A 20,554-nucleotide genomic window follows, 5' to 3' on the forward strand; every position below is an offset into this window, starting at 1 on the left:
AAATATTCTGTTATTTCATACATTTGGGAAAGCCACCAACATACCCACATTAAAAATATATATATTGTAACAGTGCTTACAAGTTACATCTGTCTGGGAATGGAACGGCAATGAGTCAACAACAGTATGAGCTTACTATTGCATCTTTCAGATGATCGATTCAGCACGAAGCTGCACGGCAGCCTATAATACTAGTGTGGCTACCACACCATCCTTCTAAGGACAGAAAAGCCCTAAAAGAGTGATGTAAATTAGTATGAATCCATTAAAACTTTAATTCCTGATATTATCATCTGCTTTGAACGCATTTTACTATGACATCCTGTTTGTCTATTATTTGCCATGCATGCATATCTTGCAATTTGAAATAACTAAATCAACGGTAAAGATTCCAATAAAGTGATCTCTCATTGTGTAATCAATGTTTAAGCTACATTAGGTCAACATTGGCAATTTTTGACAAAATAACAAAGAGCCACTGATATTTGTCTCATATTTCTTTGTTTGTTAACACTATACATACATTTCTTAAAACCCACTTAATCCAGTTCACGTCATGGTCTATCCAGACAGCACAAATCAGGAACCATCCCTGACAGGGCACCAGTCCATATTAGGGGACCTCTCACACAAGACTCAACCATTAAACTAACCAGCATGTGCTTTGGATAAGCTAATGACAAAAAAAAAAAAAAAACAAAGGGAGATGCCTGGGCACAGTTTTCCTGACAACATGGCAGCCTTTTTTGTTGAGTGATTATTTATAACAGTTCTAAAGAGGTACAGGTTTATGCTCATACTTGATATCCGTCTCGTCCATCCTTTCCTGGAGCGCCTTCTGCCCCTTTGTCACCTTTAGAACCTGATACACCTGGCAATCCTGCAGGACCAGGAGGGCAATCACTGCAGACATCCTACATATGGCAGAAGAAAACAAAATACAAAAATGCTTCAAAATGTAAGAAAGCTGTTCATTAATGTTAATATACTCCTCGTACAGTAATTCATTGATTTCACAACTGGTTGGGATAAGTTCATTTATCTTGCTATCTATAATTATGCATGTTAAAAACAATTTGATTACTTTTTTAGAAATTCAAATTAAGGAACTCACTATCAGATTATTTACTTTTTATGATGTTTGTTAAATGTGTTCTTGTCTTCCAAAATGTATATGAAAAGACTATTTTCTCCACGGATAAGAAAAGTATATAAAATAAATAAATAGATAAATAAAGCTGTTTATTAAAACTGAACATAAGATTTGGTGTTCTTATTGATAGTACTAAAAAGTAACAAAATTAAAAATAAAACAAAAGATTACACAGTCACCTGAAACCAACAATACATACTGTATTTCAGAATTTTGTCTTCTTCATTTGCTAGCACTATTAATTAAAATGGCTAAGAAACTCTATTCTATGTATTATATTCTGTTCTATTATATTTTATATTATAATACTGTGAGGCAGCATCGCTATAACTGCGTCACCATTTATGCCTAATAAAACAACTTTTGATATCACAATGGTTGTAACGGGCTTACCTGATATATCCATAATATAAATGGTACAATTGAGATCATGGTGTGAGCTGAGGCTGATCGCACCCAAATAGAGACAGACGCCCTGGGAAAAACACAAACCCTGAAACCACTACACATTCCCTTATCCTTACACTATAACCCCGTATACAAGCCCGCGGTAAACCCCCCGGCTTCAAATGAGCCCAACTTAATTGATCATTTAAACCCAACCTACCCCTTCCCCTTTGTCTGCCTCTTAAACTACAATTCTTTTAAACTGAAATTAACCCCCTTTGCTTTTTTTTTAAAAATTTGGGTCAGTTTTAATGAAATTGCATAGTTAAAAAAAAACCCCCAGTACTTTTTTTGTCCTGCAGCACCACTGGTCCTGGATAGCCGGGGAAACCTAAGCCCCAAAAAGTGCATTAAAGATATACATGAAAAAAGTGAGCACAAAACCTCCAGGGAGTTTGCTCATGTGAGTTCATGGGCATAGGAAATGCCCTTTTCCCCAATTTTGGTCCACAAAAGCAATTACCCCAAATGTAATAAAGTGTTAAAGGAGAGATTTTGAGATCATGGATGGCTGGGTAAAAGGGCCCAAAGGGGGGAACTCAACAAAAAGGGGGTTTGGCAGGGGGTTCTACCAGAACAGGGGGTCTGGTTATGTATTTTGAATGCTTTACAGTATGGAAGCCAAAAGCGTGATTTGGGACAATAAATATGAACGGGGGGTTCAGGGCTGAAAATTAGAGCTCTGTATTTTTTAGTAAATTTCTTGATCATATTTTCTTGACCAGTTGGTTGAAATTCTTCCCAAATACCCCACCAACTAAAAGCATCCCCTTTTTAAACCCATTAAAACCAAGATTGGAAATAATTTCCCAGAATTTAAATTTTTTAATTAATAGGAAATTTATTTTCCTTAAAAAAAAAAAAGACAGAACATCTTCCGACGGTGTTCAGAAGCCATTAAAAAGGCAAAAAAAGAATTTTAAAGGTTATATAGCACAGCGTGTGGGTAAAAGTCTAAAAATTCTGCTAAAACTTTATAACACACTGGTGAGACCTAAATTTAGTACTGTTTGCAGTTTTGGTCCCCAGGTTTACAAAAGGACATAGCAGCACTAAAAAAGGTCCAGAGAAAAAGGCGCTAAGGCTGATTCCGGGGTTTACAGAGGGATGAGTTATGGGGAAAAGATTAAAGAGCTAAAGCTTTACAGTTTAAGAAAAAGGGAAGTTTAAAGGGGGTAAAAATTGAATTTTTCCAAATTTTTGGGGGGAATTAAAAACAGTGGATTGAGATTTTATTTTAAAATGGGTTTCCCTTCAAGAACACTTGGACACATTTGGGGGAAATTTGTTAAGGGTAAATTTCGCACAAACTTTGGGGAAAGTGTTTTTTTTACAAAAAGTGATAAAACACTTGGAATAAGCTCCCAAAAGTAGTGTGGGGGGAAATTAAGACTTTAGGGACTTTAAAAAAACTCAACGTTTTTTTTTTTGGAAGAAATAAGTGGATGGGACGGGCCCGGGCATTGTTGGGCTAAATTTGGCCTTTTTTCTCATCTAATTTACTAATTTTCCCAAATCTTCTTTTTATCACTTTTTATCACAAAATGTCAGCATAAAAAGGGCGTTTTGAAGATCCATGGGTGAAAACCATGCCTAAAGGTTCCCAATGAAAACCTTTTAAATTCCAATGTTAAAACTTCCTTTCAAAAAAACAATCAAAAGGTCACTCAAAGGGGGTGTAACTGGAGGCAAAACAACATAAAATTTTTTCAGTTTTTCATATTCCCTTTTCTCCTTTTTCTCCTTTTTTCTCTGGTCCCCGGGATGCGTTTTACTCCCTGTCAACAACATAGCAATCAAAACTTCTGTGACTAAATTTCATTTAGCATTGTCCCCTTTTTATACATGGTACTTTACAATACTTAAAATCTACTGGTTTTTAAATATAAAAATATGATACATTACTTTTTAAAAATTTTTTAGACATAAAGGGAAAATTTCTTTTTATGAACATTCATTTATAGCATTATTTTAAAAGGGGGCTAAAAAAAATATTTAGTTATTTGCTTTGCTAAAAAATGAAACAAAAGTAAATTAACTAAAAAAAGGAATGAAAATATGAAATTTTAAATTTTTTATAAAAACCCAAAAAGAATGTAATCTTTGCCAAAAAATCTAATAGCATAAAAAGGGGAAAACCCTTAACTTCAATTTGCTACCAAGAAAAGGGTTAAAAAAAAGGGCATTTTTCCCCAATAATTTTCTGGGGTAACCCAGCATGTCCAAACCATCTTCACAAAAAAATTTAAAAACCAAATACATAGAAAAAAAAAATTAGTTGGGATATGTGATATTAAAACATCCCCAGTGTTGTTCTTAAATTTTTTTATAATTTATTCCTTTTCCCAAGGTTTCATAATTTTTCCCTTATGATAACTAAAAAGGGGTTTCCCCTTTATTCCATCAAGCCCCCTTGGCCCTTTGCAGGACCTGTGGGGGCCCAGGTGGTCCCTGAAAAATAAAAGGCAAAACATTTTTAAAAATTAGCCCTTGGTTGTAATTATTTAAAAATTATAAAAAATTTTAAAAGTACACTGATGATCTAGAAAACAAGTCAATTTTTTTTTTTTTATTTTTGCATTAAAAGGAAATTTTTTCCTCAAAGTGCAGTACTAGAAAATTTTAAAAAAAAAAAATAAAGCAATTAAAAATAACGTTTACTTATAAAAAAAGAAATGTCAAACAAAATGACACCTTTTTTGGCTAAAATAAAAAGTTTAATTTGCACACTTTTAATTTAAATCAGGCCCCCCTTCTTCCCGGTAAGATGAAAAATTTTCATTTTGTTTGACTTCTCACTACATCCATAATAGCTAAACGGTACAACACCCCAATTTCTTTATACAAAGAAAAAACAATTTCAAGGGGGTGGGGCAATAAAAAGTTGGGTTTTCCGTCCATATTTAAAAAAACCCTAAAAAGAAAAAAAGCTGATCTAGTTTTAAAAAGGGAAGTTTTCCACAGTCTTGGTTTCAGTGGCTGTGATGCACGGGCACCCCTTTTTTTTTAAATTTTGATTGTGGAACCTTTCCAACAAAAGCAGAAATAGAACATCTTAATGATCTAAAAAGTAGAGTAAACACTGGGCAACTCAACCCAAAATTTAAAAGGGGCAGGCCATTTAACGTTTAAAAAAAAAAGGAAAACTTTTTAAAAAGATCCCATGGGGGGCAGGGGTGGGGAAAAAGCCAAAAAATTTGGGGTAATGAGATTCCCCCTCTTAAAGGGCTATTCAGTGGTCTAGCCCCTTCCCATCTAACTGTAATAAAAGGGAGACATGACTGACTGAATAGAGATTTGTTTTTATTTGGGATTTCAATGAAAAAAAATATTTCCCGGATAATTTTCTCCTTTAAAAGGAAGAAATAGAAATAAAAAAAAATTTTAGGTTCTTGTTAAAGAGACACATGGGTATCTAAAGATTATTGGGGGAAACAATAAGTCCCGGAGATGCTTGGGCAGACAAACATTTGAAACTGGAAGTTAAAAAACTAAACAGGCCCCAAAAAATCAAAAAAACAATGTTATTTGGGGTTCAAAGGCAAGTCATAAACCAAAAACAAACCTACAAATACAATTTGGACCTGCTTGAATAATAGTTAACTACACAAAAGAGAAATGATATGAAAAAATAGGTATCCCCAAGGGACCACACACAGTAAAAACCCTTTTTCAAATGAAAGTCACAAGTGTGGCTAACACTCTGAGTAATACTTCTCCCAAACCCCTCCATTTTCAAAGTTTTTTGCTCCTTGGAACCACAGTTTTCTTCTTTTTCCACAGACAAAAATAGACCTCCCGCTGGGACAATGGCAGGGGCATGCTCCAGCTGTGAAGACTTTTTGAGGGGGGCTGTTTGTTCTTTTTAACCTTTTAACATCACTGTTAACCTTGCTTTGACAAACTTTGGGTCTTTTTCTACCCCTAAATTTCCGGGCCCAAAAATTTGCCAGGAGCAAAAATATTTTTTTTCCCTGACTATTCAATATATCCGAACCAGTTGTGCAGGGGAAATTTCCCAAAAGGATTTACCTTTTATTTATACACTCATGCAAATTCTTTGATACCAGTACTGTGGTACTCTAAAGAAATGTACCATTGTCTTTCACATATCATTTTTTTTCACAGCTTAAATAGAGCAGGGGATCTGAAAAATTGGGCAGTTAGTTTAAGTCCCAAAAGGAATTGGGTTTCTGATACACCTGTATTCAAAAAATATTTGATGAAAACTATAGACGAAGATACACCCTTTTCCCCATTTGGAATGTTTTTTTCATTTTTCTGTTTTTAAAAAAAAAATTTTGTGCATCATTACCCTTTTAACAGTGGGGAAACCCAGTACCCACAGCTAAGGAGATGCTATCCCAATTATTTTCATTTGGGAATATACGTGGTGTCTTTCTTCACTGTATAAATATTCTGTTATTTCATACATTTTTGGGAAAAACCACTCCCAAAATACCCCCATTAAAATATATATATTGTAACAGTCTTACAAGTTACATCTGTCTGGGGAAAGTTGGCAATGGAGTCCCAAAAAAGGTTTTGAGCTACTATTGCATTTTTTTAGATGATGGATTCAACCCCGAGCTGCCCCGGCGGCCTATATAATACTAGTGTGGTACCCACCAAACCCCTAAGGACAAATTTTAGTAGGCCATGATGCACACATAAATAACCACTTTGCTGATGCTTTGTAAGTGTATTATCACCAATACAACCCTTTGTTAAGCTCTTGATATACAAGATTAAATGTTGAATAGATGCACTTTTGTAGTACTTAAACTAAAATGTTACCTAAAGTGGGAAGAACACTTTGTTAAGGTCTTATGTGTAGGTAAGGTGCATTTCTGCAGTACCTAAACTAAAGTGTTACCTAAAGTTTCTCCACACTCAGAATAAATGGCAGAGAAAAGGCAAAAAGGTTTCTTCTCTGTTCCATTACCATCTTAGTTTTCCATGTTGAACTTCAGTTGCCTTCTATGGTTGTGTTAATTTTCTGTGGTGTACTTGCATAAGCACATGTATGTTCAGCATGTTCACGTTGTCCTCTAAGCCTTGCCTAGTGCAAGGCAGATCATAGCCTAAGCCAGTCTCTACTCAGAACGACAAGAAATAATTAAAATATTCCATTTACAAGTTAGCTTGTAGGGGTTATAATAGAACCTTCCATTAAAAATGGTAGTAAGATATAGACAATCATTTTAATATAACTAGGAAAATGCTTATATCATATGCTTATATGCTTGTATGAAAATGTGCTATATAAATAAATGTTGTTGTTATATCAATTTAACCTTACTAACTAAGCAAATGGTTCTTAAACTGCTGTTTTAGCTTGCAAATCCTTAAAAGAGTTCATATGAACATTGAAAAAATGACTACAAACAAGTCACAACTCAGAAATTGTTCCAATTTGGATTTTAATACAGAAAGATCTTATCAGTGATGTTATCTTTTATATATCACCACCATCCTGACTTATTCATTCATTTCCCAGTTCAGTGTTGGCCCAGTCACAGTTTAACCTGGCGTCATCAGCCCCAAGCAGTAGCAAAGTCTGCGATGGGCACACTGACTCATGTACTGAAATTCAGACATATAATTTAGTTTTTGGTAGGTGGGAGGGTATTGGAGTACCACAGAAAACATGCAAACTCCTGCGGATGGGAGGCAGCAGTGCTCTTCCATGTCACCTAGTGACAATATTTAAAAATACTCTGTATACTTAAAAAAAAAAAAGCAAAATATCTTTCTTTAAACTTTTTTTCATTATGTTTACTTACTGGAGGGCCTACAGCTCCAGCTTTTCCAGCAGGGCCAGATGGTCCACTTTTACCCTGAAAAAAAAAAGACATTTCTATATTCACTAATGTGTACACAGATATGATTTTAAAATAAACATCTAAATAATGACAGTAACTTAAGCAGATGATTTGTGTGGTGTAGGACATGTCTAGTTCACAACTTGAATGGCCACAGGAAAGAAGCTATAAAGATATCATGTAGTCTGAGTGGTGATGGACCTGTACCATCTCTGCAATGGCTGTCTAATGATTAAATGGATGCAGGGTACAGCGTTCTTTCTTTCTCTATTCATTCCTTGTCATTTATTGATAGAAGATCATAGCCAGTCTTCTAGGCAATCTGATCCACCTGTTGCAGCCTGGTCTTGAACAGGAGGGAAATAGATAGTGACCAAAAAAAATGCAGAACTCTATCCATGATAGCTGAACAAAAGTTAATTAAGAGAAATTGAGAAATGTTGAGTTTCTTTTAGCTGTATTTGTCCCAGGCAGAATTTTGGCAAAAGTGGTCTCTAAAACTTCAATGGCCTTACCATAGGCACAGCCTGATCCTAGATTTCTATGGTGAATGGGAGAGGTAGGAGTTGAAGTTTACACCATGTCGATGGTGCTGATGTCTAGATTACTACAACCATACCATTTAACTCCACATCTCTACGGTAGCAGATCTCATCATCATCATTAGTGATGAGACTCACAACTGCCATTTCATAAGCAAATTTCACAATTTTAGTGGACTTATTAAATGAGGTTCATTCACTAGTGCAAAGTGAGAACAAAATGTGTGTAAAAACACATCCCTGGTGAGAACCTGTGCTAATACACAAAGCATCTGGGCTCAATCTTATATAACCTTCTATCTTCCAAAGCTCTGGTACTACACAAAACAATGTCATCAGCAAAATGCCTGTACCAGGAGGTTTGGTATATTATCCCATGACTCAAAACATCCATAATCAGATCAAAGAGGTAAGGACTTAAAGAAGATCCCCTGGTGCAGACCTACTCTAACTGGGATTGTCTGTTAAGCCAAAATTGCTTTTAACCCGAGTCCTCACTCTCATACATATCTTGGAAAATCCTCACATACTTTTCTAGTAGCATCTCCAGACCTCCTGATATGGCTCGCTATCATAAGCCTTCTCCAAATCAATAAACATCATGTACAATCCTTTACAAAATGCTAGAATATGAGAGCAAAAAATGTGCTTATATGTCACGCTAGATAATATTTACTATATAAAACCCAAATTTTGCTGTGAACAATATATTGTGAAAAGTTAGGAGTATAGTAAATCTTATATTAGACTCTCACCTCTTCCCCTCTTGGCCCTCAAGACCTTGTTGTCCCGGTGCACCAGGATCACCCTGAAAGATATGAAGCCATGTTACTGTAATCTGACTGTAAAATGCACACAACACAGCATATGTGTCACTATAAGTTACCAGACTAATTTAGAACTTATTACTTTGTATGGTATTACTTTCTAACTATGGTATACTCTAACTAAATCTTTAGGAGGAGGGGCAAATAGCCATTGGAAAACCAAATATTTCTTGTGCTTTAGTCAGTGTTGCTTATCATTTGTTAGTTATGCTTTTTAAATATGATGCCATTCCATGTAGTTTGTGGTGGAGCCCCAGGGGCGGGCCACCTTGACATGATTGCAGTAGTTCATTGAGTTTTGCAAGTATCCTTCTGTAAGAAAAAATTAAGAAATTCTTTAGTTATAAAGGTTACAGTTGGAATTGTCTGTACCAGCCAGAGTTTTTATGTTTCATCTTCCTTTTGAAACATTTTTGTAAAGTTTGGGAATTTCTTTATATCTTTGAACTTTAAAAGCAAGCTCTCTATTACGAGGCCTGTGTAAGCTGAAACAGGCTAGTAGAATTTGGAAATTTTTAGCCTTGGATCAAAGTTCTGAGTTGGTCAGTGAATTTTGAAGCCTGATTTATGGGTCATTTAAAAAGCCTCATACCCCTTTATGCCATGGCTAGGCTCTGTCTTAGAACAGCTATAAACTGCATTTATCCAATCTAAGCCCACTACCCTTAACATAAAGTAACATGTTTATACCTTTATTCTGTATTTGCACATATGTGACATAAATTTCTTACATCTTTTCCTGGAGATCCTGATTTTCCAGGTGGACCCATCATACCAGGTTCTCCCTAATAAAAAAACAAATTCAAATCGCTTATACCATTCCAACATTAAAAACATATCAGAAATACTAAGAAAGACTGAAAATACCACTTGACCCACAAAGGTGATTGTGATAATTTATAAAAGATCAAAACTCTGCAAAAGAACAATTCAGTTATTATTTACAGTAATATTTAATTTTTAAATGTTTTGTAATATCTATACACATACTGTATAAACTTATACAAAGAATATTGGCAAACGCTTGGACAAAACAGTTCTAACTAGTGATTTAGGTTAACTTAACCATTAAGACAAAATCAAATTAAAAATTCTTCATTGCAAAAGTACTGAATAAAATATGTACACTGCTAAAGACATAAAGATTCAAGTTAATAAAAATTAGCACTAATTCTTCACTTGTCTACTTAAGGAGGAGCATAATAGTAAAATGTTTATCAAAATAAAAGTAAAAAGTAGGCCAGTCTATATTTTCCTTTATAGCTCTTAGTTACATTATTTAAGGAAGTTACAGAATTTTTACGGGCAGTAAATACTCGACTTTGCAGCTGTAAAATTGTCAGTCAGTCAGTCAGTCATTGTCCAACCCGCTATATCCTAAAACAGGGTCACGGGGTCTGCTGGAGCCAATCCCAGCCAACACAGGGAGCAAGGCAGGAAACAAGCCAAGGGCAGGGCACCAGCCCACCACAGGACACACACACACACACTAGGGACAATTTACAATGTACTAGGGACTGTGGGGGGAAACCAACGCGAACACGGGAGAACATACAAACTCCAGGGGAGGACCTGGGAAGCAAACCCAGGTCTCCTTACTGCAAGGCAGAAGTGCTACCACTGAGCCATCATGCCGCCCTACACAGGAACAGAATCAACTAAATTAATTTCTTCAAGAGGCCATTGAGAATCATGTAAAAGCACTGACTTTTGCACCAGCCAGGGATGTTGATATCAGTGCTGTGTTAGAAGCAGTATGAAGTGCCATTGCATATTCAAGTGAGCAGCTTTAGTGCCAGCCGCAGTGAGGCCTAGAAAAAGGCAAAGTCTGCCACAGCCATATGATCTCCATTTTAGGGAGGCTACAGAGTCACCCTCTTAAGTATTGTGAGCTACCCTTGAGCTTTCCTTGATTTTTGGGATGCTGTGCTCTCTACATAAGGCTTGAATTACATGTTTTTAAATTTATTGTTATAATTGCACAGATATGGCCGAGACGTTTAATTTAATTTTGTTTTATTTTTTTATTGCTTTTACAATGTCGTTTGCTGTTTGATTTGGTGAATCTCGTTTAAATAAAATGTGCACACAAACTCACAAGGTAAAGGCAGCAGTTATCATTATTTCATAATAACCCCTCAAATAAGCAAAAAAAGCCTATACATATTCTTACATAAGTGTAGATGACTAAACAGCAAGATTTTAATTTCACTGTATTTATAAAACAGCATTTTGTACACTGTATAAACTGTATATTAACATAGAGAAGTACTGCTATTCCCAAAACAAGCAAACAAAAAAAAAAAATTTAACGGTTCTGTATTAGTCTCATTAATTTTTAGAATACATTCACATACGCTTAGAGAATACTACAATACTTTGTAATAAAAAACTTACCCTTGGACCAGGACTGCCTGGCTCACCCCGGTGTCCTTTAAATCCCTTTCAAAATCAAAAACAATATTTTTTACAGTAAAGTTTGAAAATACTTTTAAAAACATTTACAAAGAATGTAGAAAAGATTTTAAAACAAGATTTTAATAAATAGAAACATGTTAATAGGAATACAGTCCATCCATCCATTATCCAACCCACTGTATCCTAACTACAGGGTCACGGGGGTCTGCTGGAGTCAATCCCAGCCAACACAGGGTGCAAGGCAGGAAACAAACCCCGGGCAGGGCACCAACCCACCGCAAGGCGCGCACACACACACACACACACACACCAAGCACACACTAGGGACAATTTAGGATCGCCAATGCACCTAACCTGCATGTCTCTGGACTGGGGAGAACATGCAAACTCCACACAGGTAGGACCCAGGAAGCGAGGCATAGGAATACAGTGAAAAATGTAAATGTTAAATAAAGCGTCACACACGTGCGATTGGGAGGTAGCTAGGGGGCCTAAATAGTATTAGTACCACGTCAGACCCGGGGGTGGCAAGCTGCACTAATTTTCCCTCTCCGTCCTCTACAGACTATCCACGGGAAATCCCACTAGGTGCCAGTGATATTAATGACGTCACTTCCTGTACTGGCGCTATTGATGACATCACGTCCGGAACCAGGTTTGGGGGGTATATAGGGTGTTGGTGTTGCCATGGATGACGGCATTTCCGGTCAAAATGATGTCACTTCCTGTCACGGCCTTTAAAGCTGTCATCTTATCAAACTAAAACCAGTTCTGTTTTGGATTTCAACCTGAACACAACTCACAAAAAAATACCCACTTGCAGCCAGGGCATATTATACGGGTGGCTACCCTAAACCTTTGATTTGTTACAAAAGGTAAAACATTATATACATTTACAGACATTTATATGTTGCGCTTTCCATTTGGTATTTTTAATAGCTAGCATACAATTGTTATATGAGATCATTTTTACGCCTTGTTTTCATCAGGCTTAATGATGGGAGCAAAAGTAAATAATGGGATGACTTTTAGCAAAGGTTGAATCTTCACTTTGATATTTATGTTTTTAAGATCATATAAATTTAGTAGTTACTAATGTTGGGTCAGAACTGACCCGAAAGACATGGCAAGGTAAATTTTTTTAAAATGTTGTTCACATTTTTTTTACTGTCTGTTAATTGAGGAAATGCAGGAAAAGTTGCAAAGTTTCATCCCAAAGAATGGTATTTAAGGTGGTTTAGGGTGCTTTTACTAATTTCAGACATAAAATTGACACAATGGATATTGTAATGGTTCAAATAATTGGACCAAATGTGACAAAAAACAGTTATTGAACCCAACGAGCTTGTCCAATTTAATTTCTCAATATTTAGAAAATTAGATTGCCACATTGTTGTGATATAATAATAGTCATATTCTCTAGCAACTTGATCATATTTGGGGGTGTTAAATAAAACATCTGGAAGACTAATTTGGATTTTGATATATTAGCATCAATATTTTCAGCTTCTCTGAATTATTAAAATTAAATGTCCACATTTAATTAAATAGAATTGGCATGGGAAGAACTCCTTGAAAAGTGCTCAATTTATTTCCACTTCATTATATAAATGAGTAAAATCGGGCCATGTGAAGGATGCATTTGTTTAGTGCTGCCTGTAGTCGGTCTATACATTATTAATGAACTCATTAAAAAATGCTTCAAGTCAGTTTTCCTAAGTACTGCAAAAGGAGCAGTGCCACTGGTCTTTTCTTCCATAGTACATGACACTGAATGATAAAAATTTGCGTACTATTGGAGCCGCATTGTCAGAAGGTCATGTAAATGAAGTGCTTGTAGGTGTAACCAGAAATGAAACAAGACTACCCAGGAAAATGGCAAAGCTACTTACAGGAGTTCCTCTGAGGCCATCTCTGCCTGGAGGGCCAATCTCTCCTTGCTTGCCCTGAAAAAAAAAAGGTTACAAATAAACGCAAACAACATTTTCACTGTTGCTACAACAAATTACAGAGACATTATGCTGAAAAAGAGAGTTAACTGCCTACGAGTTCATGAATAAAAGTAGTAAGCTATCCTTGACCTTCACTTTGTTTCAACGGTGGATAAATTTACCTGATTTAACAGCAACACAAACTTTAATTGATGTTATGCACAGCGACTATAGGGTTTTGCCTTAGCCAGTCTCTTAAACAGCAGCTGGTTTGTGTATTTTATTAAATTCCAGGTTTCTGCCTAATTCAGAGGTACTTAATGGCAGTCCTGGAAAATGTACAGTATATTTCAACTTTTCTTTTAATTAGGAGACTTTTTTTAACTGAGCTCTTTGCTTAAATATACTACTTTTTGTCATTTGTTTTTACTGAGTGTAGATGCTGAATTTCTGACTTCTGACAGAATGGGAGTTAATTTGTAGTCCCACAAACAGAATATATTGATATAAAAATGAGATGGAAACGACTAGTGGACATTTTTAATAATACAGTCGTCGACACAAGTATTGGTTTTCACAAAGTTTGCTGCTTCAGTGTTTTTAGATCTTTTTGTCAGATGTTTCTATGGTATACTGAAGTAGAATTCAACGGCATTTCATAAGTTTCAAGGGCTTATTAAGTTTATGCAAAGAGTCAATATTTGCAGTATTGGCCCTTCTTTCTTTTTCAAGATCTCTGCAAATCGCCCTGGCAGACTGTCAATCAACTTCTGGGCCAAATCCTGACTGATGGCAGACCATTCTTGTATAATCAATACTTGGAATTTCTCAGAATTTGTCCACCCACCTCTTGAGAATTGACCACAAGTTCTCAATAGGATTAAGGTCTGGGGAGATTCCTGGCCAAGGACCCAAAATTTCGATGTTTTGTTCACGAGCCACTTAGTTATCACTTTTGCCTTATGGCCCGGTGCTCCAGCATGCTGGAAAAGGCATTGTTGGCCACCAAACCGCTCTTGGATGGTTGGGAGAAGTTGACCTCAGAGGATGTTTTGGTCCCATTCTTTATTCAAGGCTGTGTTCTTAGGCAAAATTGTGAGTAAGCCCACTGCCTTGGCTGAGAAACAACCCCACACATGAATGGTCTCAGGATGCTTTACTGTTGGCATGACACAGGACTAATGGTAGTGCTGCTTACCTTTTCTTTCTGGATGCTCCAAACAGGATTCATCAGAGAAAATGACTTTACCCAGGAGGCCTCAGCAGTCCAATCCCTGTACCTTGTTCAGAATAACAGTCTGTCCCTGATGTTTTTCTTGGAGAGAAGTGGCTTCTTTGCTTCCCTTCTTGACACCAGGCCATCCTCCAAAAGTCTTCGCCTCCCCTCATTTTGCGTGCAGATTCACTCACACCTGCCTGCTACTATTCCTGAACAAGCTCAGCACTGGTGGTGCCCCGATCCTGAACCATGAATCCACCTTAGGAGACTTTGCTGCACTTTTTTTGGGCACCCTGAAGCCTTCTTCACAACAGCAGTGGAAATGGTTTTTTGGGATTAAGTTCATTTTCATGGCAAAATAGGACTTTTCAAATAATTGCAATTCATCTGATCACTCTTCATAACATTCTGGAGTAAACTGCAAATTGCCATCATAAAAACTGAGGCAGCAAACTTTGTGAAAATTAATATTTGTGTCACTCTCAAAACTTGTGGCCAAGACTGTAGTAGGAATCCCTGATTTTAACAGTTGATTCCTGCATGGTTATATGTGTAAACTGAATCGAATTATCACATTTTGTCAAAAACATAGTTTAAGAGAAAGCAATATTCAAAATAGTTGTAACTAATAATAAACTAAATAAATCTCCTGCATCAGTTTGTATGTCCCATAACAAATAAAAAAAACCCAAAAAACATCTAACCGGCTCTCAGGCTCTCCTTGCTTGCCTTCTTTTCCTTCCTTTCCATGTAATCCCTGTCAAAATGAATTGAAAAGAATTTTAAACACACACTGGAAAATACACACGAATAAAGCAATCTTTGAAGGTTTTTAATGAGGTTTTCAGCCGAATCTCTCTTTAATGTACCTCTCTGTTCAAGTCCTGTTTGATAAGCTGCATTCTGGTTCTTGAATTAATTTATACACAAATGTGTGTTGTTCCACTATCATGAACCCACATTTTAGTTACCTTAATCAAAGAGTGATATGACAATTTAACTTTTAACATTAAAGGAGGTAACATATGAGGGTTATAACATGGCACCTACCAGGTTTTGGCATACAATGTTACTTCTGTTAAGTTATGGAGCGGCTCTCCTACTTGCCTACTGTCCTATGGCTGTTCTTTCCCTCTGACCTCCTCATTTATCTCTCTTTATGTGGCTGCACTTCCTCTCTGCCAACCAACTTCTTTTTCCTTAATACCTCAAAACTCTTACTTCAGTATACAGCAGCAGCATGAATACTTTAATACTGTGATGGCCGAGCCTAAATTCCCTCCTTTATTAAGGTAATTATACATGAAGAATAAAGTTCAGAAACAGAGAAAAAAAAACAGTATTACAAAACAGCAAGGTCTTCTTCTAAATGTACAAAATCTATGTATAAATGGCATTCATTGAACACGATTAACACAACACTTGCACATTATTAGTGGTGACGAGTCAGAGTACAGTAAGATTGTGGATGCCTTCATCTTGTGGTGCAACTCAACATCAGCAAGACAAAAAAGATGGCAGTGGACGACCTGTCTCCATTCAGGGGGAGGACATGGATGTAATGCAGAGCTACAAGTACCTGGGGGTTTACATAAGACGGACCTGAACAGACTGTACTTCCTAAGGAGACTTAAGTCTTTTGATTTATACAGCAAGTTGCTGGAATTGTTTGATCAGTGAGTAGTAGCCAATGTATTGTTTTATGATGTAGTCTTCTGGAGAAACAACTTGAGCTCTAAAGATGCACAATACTTGAACAAACTTATCAGGAAAGCCTACTCCATCAAAGAGTTAACCCTAGACACACTGAAAGCTGTTGTGGAAATGAGGATGGTGGCAAAATTGGATACCATCATGAAAAATCTCCCCAGGAGGTGCTCTCTTGGAGCAATTTTAGCCACAGGCTCATTTTATCACGGTGTGCTAAGAAGCGTCTGTGGTGGTCTTTTCTGCCCACTGCTACCAGGTAATTTAATGCTTCCTTCCAACTCCCCATACTAAATGCTAATATCCTTTAAGTTAATTTTACAATTTCTGCACAATATGCTTTATTTATTTATATATTGACTGATTAATTAGTTATATTTGTCCTGAGACTGTATCCTTGTTTGTTTATGTTTCTACTGCTGTATTCATCTAAATATCCTCTTGGGATTAATCCATTTATCTAATAGATAGATAGATAGATAGATAGATAGATAGATAGATAGATAGATAGATAGATAGATAGATAGATAAGGCACTATATAATAGATAGATAGATAGATAGATAGATAGATAGATAGATAGATAGATAGATAGATAGTGTAAAGGACGAGCAGAGACAGTATGAAGTGTTGGGGTTTTCCGGCCCCGTATATTCTACACACAAAAAAAAACAGGTCAAAATCATAAACTCAAAAGTTCATAGCGACACCGACTCCTGGCGTCGCGCCATTTTATTGGGGAGGAGCCGGAAGTGGAGGAATGTCGGGAAGGACCGCAAGGGAGGATGGGAAGGATGACGTCAGGGCAAGATGGCGGAGGAAGGGCGGAAGTAGCGCTGCGGTCATCCATGCCTATGGTGCAGGGCGGTCTTTTTCCTATGAGGAAGCAGAGGGAGAAAGTTAATACCCCACCATTCCCTGGCGAGTGGTTTCCCAGGTGCTGTCGAATCAATCCATGCCTCCTACTGGCGTGCGTGACACGATCCCCCTTAGCCCAGGACCGTCAGGTGGGCGGACCTAACCGAGAGGTCGTGAATACGAGAGAGGGCATCGGCATTGGCCTGAAGGGTGCCCGCCGATAAGTGACAGTGAACTTATACGGCTGTAAGTCCAGGAACCACCTGGTGACCCGCGGATTCGACTCTTTGTGCAGGGACATCCACTGAAGTGCAGCGTGATCAGTCACCAGAGCGAACTCGCGACCCAGCAGGTAGTACCGGAGGTGGGTCACTGCCCACTTAATGGCCAAGGCCTCCCTCTCCACTGCCGCGTGCCGGGTCTCCCGGTCCATCAGTTTCCGGCTAAGGTACATCACAGGGTGCTCGACACCATCGACGCTTTGGCTCAGCACGGCACCCAGGCCTGTGTCCGGCGTCGGTCTGGAGAATAAGCGGGAGCCCAAAATGGGCGTCCGTAACACAGGTGCCGGCGTTAGGGCCTTCTTTAGGTCACTGAGCGCGTGTTCTGCTTTGTCGGTCCACACCACGTATAGGGGCGCCCTTTTTGTCAGGTCAGTCAAGGGTGCTGCTCTTTCGGAGAAGCGGGGAACAAACCGGCGGTAGTAACCCGCAAGCCCCAAGAAAGCCTGCACCTGTTTCTTGGTACTCGGACGGGGCCATTCTAAGATGTCTTTCACTTTGGAGCTCTGTGGCCGCACCTGTCCTTGTCCCACGAGGTAGCCTAAATATTTGGCCTCCTTTAATCCAAAAACACTTCCGGGGTTTATGCGGAGGCGGCTTTAGCCAGTGTTAGGAGGACAGCTGCGACCTGCAGTAGATGCTCCTCCCAGGTGCGGAATAGATGACAACGTCATCCAGGTAAGCGGCGCTATAGGACTGGTGGGCGTCAGCACTCTATCTACCAGGCGTTGGAAGGTCGCGGGCCCGTGCAGCCCAAATGGGAGGACCTTGTACTGCCAGTGCCCGCTAGGGGTGCTAAAGGCCGTTTTCTCCTTTGCGGATGCCGTTAAAGGAATTTGCCAATACCCTTTTGTCATGTCAAGGGTAGTCAGATGCGAGCCGACCCAGCCGCTCAAGGAGGTCGTCAATGTGGGGCATGGGGTAGGCATCGAACTTGGAGATCTGATTCAGGCGTCTAAAGTCATTACAGAACCTCCAGGAGCCGTCTGGCTTGGAGGCGAGGACAATAGGGCTGGACCAGGGACTATGGCTCTCTTCAATTATGTCCATGTCAACATACGTTTCACCTCCAGTTCGACCTCTGCGCTGTTTTGCCTCCGGAGTCGGTAGGGCCTCTCCCGGACGATTACCCGGGCTCCGTGACTATATGGTGCTCAATCAGCGGTCCGGCCGGGTGACTCGCTCACTACCTCGGGGATGGCTCGGAGTGTTTGGGCTAACTCCTGCCGCTGCTTGGGGTCAGCTCTTCGCCGAGGTTAAGGGCAGTTGTGCTTGTGAAAGGGAGAGTGACCTACGGGGCTGGGAAGCTCCTCTCTATCTCTCAGGGCTTTAACAGGTTGACATGATAGATCCTCTCACTTTCGACGGTTGGGCTGTTTTACCAAATAGTCGGCGAGTCCTTTCTCTCCTTAACCTCGTAAGGCCCTTGCCAGTGGCGAGCAGCTTCGAGTGGGAGGTCGGGGCGAGCACCATAACTTCGGTCCCAGGCGGAACTCCCTGAGGGCGGAGTTGCGGTTGTAACACCGGGCCTGCGCTGCTTGCGCGCACGAGTCCGTGCTCTTTTAGGAGGGGCCTGATCTTTGTGAGTCGGTCGCGCAGTTGCTCGTACTCAAAATATTAGAGGAGGGAAGAGCCTCGGCCTCCCAGCCTTCTTTTAGGATGTCGAGGATTCCCGGGGTTGTCGCCCGTATAGTAATTCAAAGGGGAGAAGCCCGTAGAGGCCTGGGGTACCTCCCGGTAGGCAAAAAGCACGAGCGGGAGGAGCTGGTCCCAGTTCCTGCCGTCCGCGCTGACTACCTTGCGGAGCATCTGCTTAAGCGTCTGGTTAAATCGCTCAACCAACCCGTCAGTTTGCGGGTGATAGACTGACGCTTTCAGGTGCTTTATCTGCAGTAATTTGGCCACCTCCTTGAGCGTATCCGAAGTGAAGGGCGTACCCTGGTCCGTGAGGACCTCCTTGGGTATGCGCAGCGTGAAAACAAGTTAACCAGTTCCCGTCGCGATGCTTTTAGTATTAGCGGGCGCAGGGGAACCGCCTCTGGGTACCGGGTGGCATAGTCCACCATGACTAGGATATACTTGTGGCCACGGGTTGAGGGCTCCAGGGTCCCACCAAATCGACCCCTATCCTTTCAAAGGGGATGTCCACGAGGGGAATAGGGACTAGAGGAGCACGGTCCCTCCTAGGAATCTGGCGGGTCTGGCACTCCGGACAGGATTGACAGAACCGCCGGACCTCCTCATTGATCCCAGGCCAGTAAAAGCGGGCTTAATCCTCTCCAGTGTTTTTGGCCCGAGGTGGCGCTAGGAGGTGAGCATGTGCCAACTTCGCATATCTCCCGCCCGGAAGGTGCGCGGAATTAGCAACAACTTCCGCACCTCGCCCTCATGGGTAGCCACTTTCGGTACAACAGATCATTTTCAAGGACAAAGAAGGGTTCCGCGTGTGGATCCGTCCGCTGTCGAGCTGTTAGGCAGAACAATCGCGTTCCGGGCAAAGCGCAGGGAGTCATCATTCCACTGCTCCCTCTTAAAGGAGGCGGCGTGGACGAAATTGATGGTCCAGGCGCGAGAGGGTCTTGGGGCCTGGGCCGGGGAGAGTTCCTGGCTAGTCCCTTCTCCGGCGGAATCTTCGGGTCAAGGTCCGTAGCCACGGAAGGTCCCCGAGACACCAGCGCCCATAGGGCCTGCCCTTGTGCACGGCGTGGAGGCGCGGGAGGTTGCCTTTTCCCCTCATGACAAGATCCAGCGAGGCCCGGGAGCGCGAGCGGCTTACCGCTGATTCTTTTAGACCAGTCTTGTCCCAGGATCACTGGGAAGGGGGTCAGGTAACACAGCGACCGTCATTTGGATTGGTTCCCCTTCCAGGTAAGATAGCAGTGGCGGAGCGATATGACCTAGTCCCCCATGTACACAGGTAACCAACAAATGTTGCTTTAACCACTGTTGCGGTAAGACAAGCGGCGAGCAACAATGGTAATGTTGCTGCGGAATCAAACAAAGCCACCACGGCGTGCCCATTTAGCAACACCACTCCCGTATTCGGACTCGCCAAGGGATGCGGCGGGTACAATACCTCTCCGTTGATGTCCAGCTGCAGTCCATAGGCTCGGGCGTGTGATGGGGGCAGTTTGGCAGCAGGTGGCGGTCTCGCCACACTTGAAACAGCGGCGGACCCGGCCTCTCTTTGGCTCTGGCTGGCGCTTCTGCAGCGCGTCGAGGGCTCGGGGTGGCCGCCCGTCCCTGCGGTTCCAGCGAGCAGGCTTTTCTGACCCCCAAGTCGGAGGACCGCCAACTGGCGCTCCAGGGCGTCGAGGAGGCCCGACATGTTTGATAAGCGTGCCCGG

At 40.3% G+C, this 20,554-nt stretch overlaps 1 protein-coding gene across 2 annotated transcripts in view; it reads right to left on the reverse strand.

Annotated features, from left to right (window-relative positions):
- col22a1 (collagen, type XXII, alpha 1) overlaps positions 1–20,554 on the reverse strand; it is a 401,136-nt gene that overhangs the window by 45,665 nt on the left and 334,917 nt on the right. The window contains exons 52-56 of one of the 2 annotated variants that reach the window (XM_039736672.1): positions 15,067–15,119; positions 13,105–13,158; positions 11,192–11,236; positions 9,526–9,579; positions 8,727–8,775 (exon numbers count right to left, since the gene is read on the reverse strand). The exons of the other annotated variant lie outside the window; for it this stretch is intronic. Of the exons in view, the coding sequence (XP_039592606.1) occupies positions 9,564–9,579; positions 11,192–11,236; positions 13,105–13,158; positions 15,067–15,119 (168 nt within the window). The 3' untranslated portion in view covers positions 8,727–8,775; positions 9,526–9,563. Of the gene's footprint in view, positions 1–8,726; positions 8,776–9,525; positions 9,580–11,191; positions 11,237–13,104; positions 13,159–15,066; positions 15,120–20,554 lie in introns of those variants that run through there. 2 annotated transcript variants of the gene reach the window in all.

This window comes from Polypterus senegalus, chromosome 15, assembly GCF_016835505.1.
Source record: "Polypterus senegalus isolate Bchr_013 chromosome 15, ASM1683550v1, whole genome shotgun sequence".
Lineage (NCBI taxonomy): Eukaryota > Metazoa > Chordata > Cladistia > Polypteriformes > Polypteridae > Polypterus > Polypterus senegalus.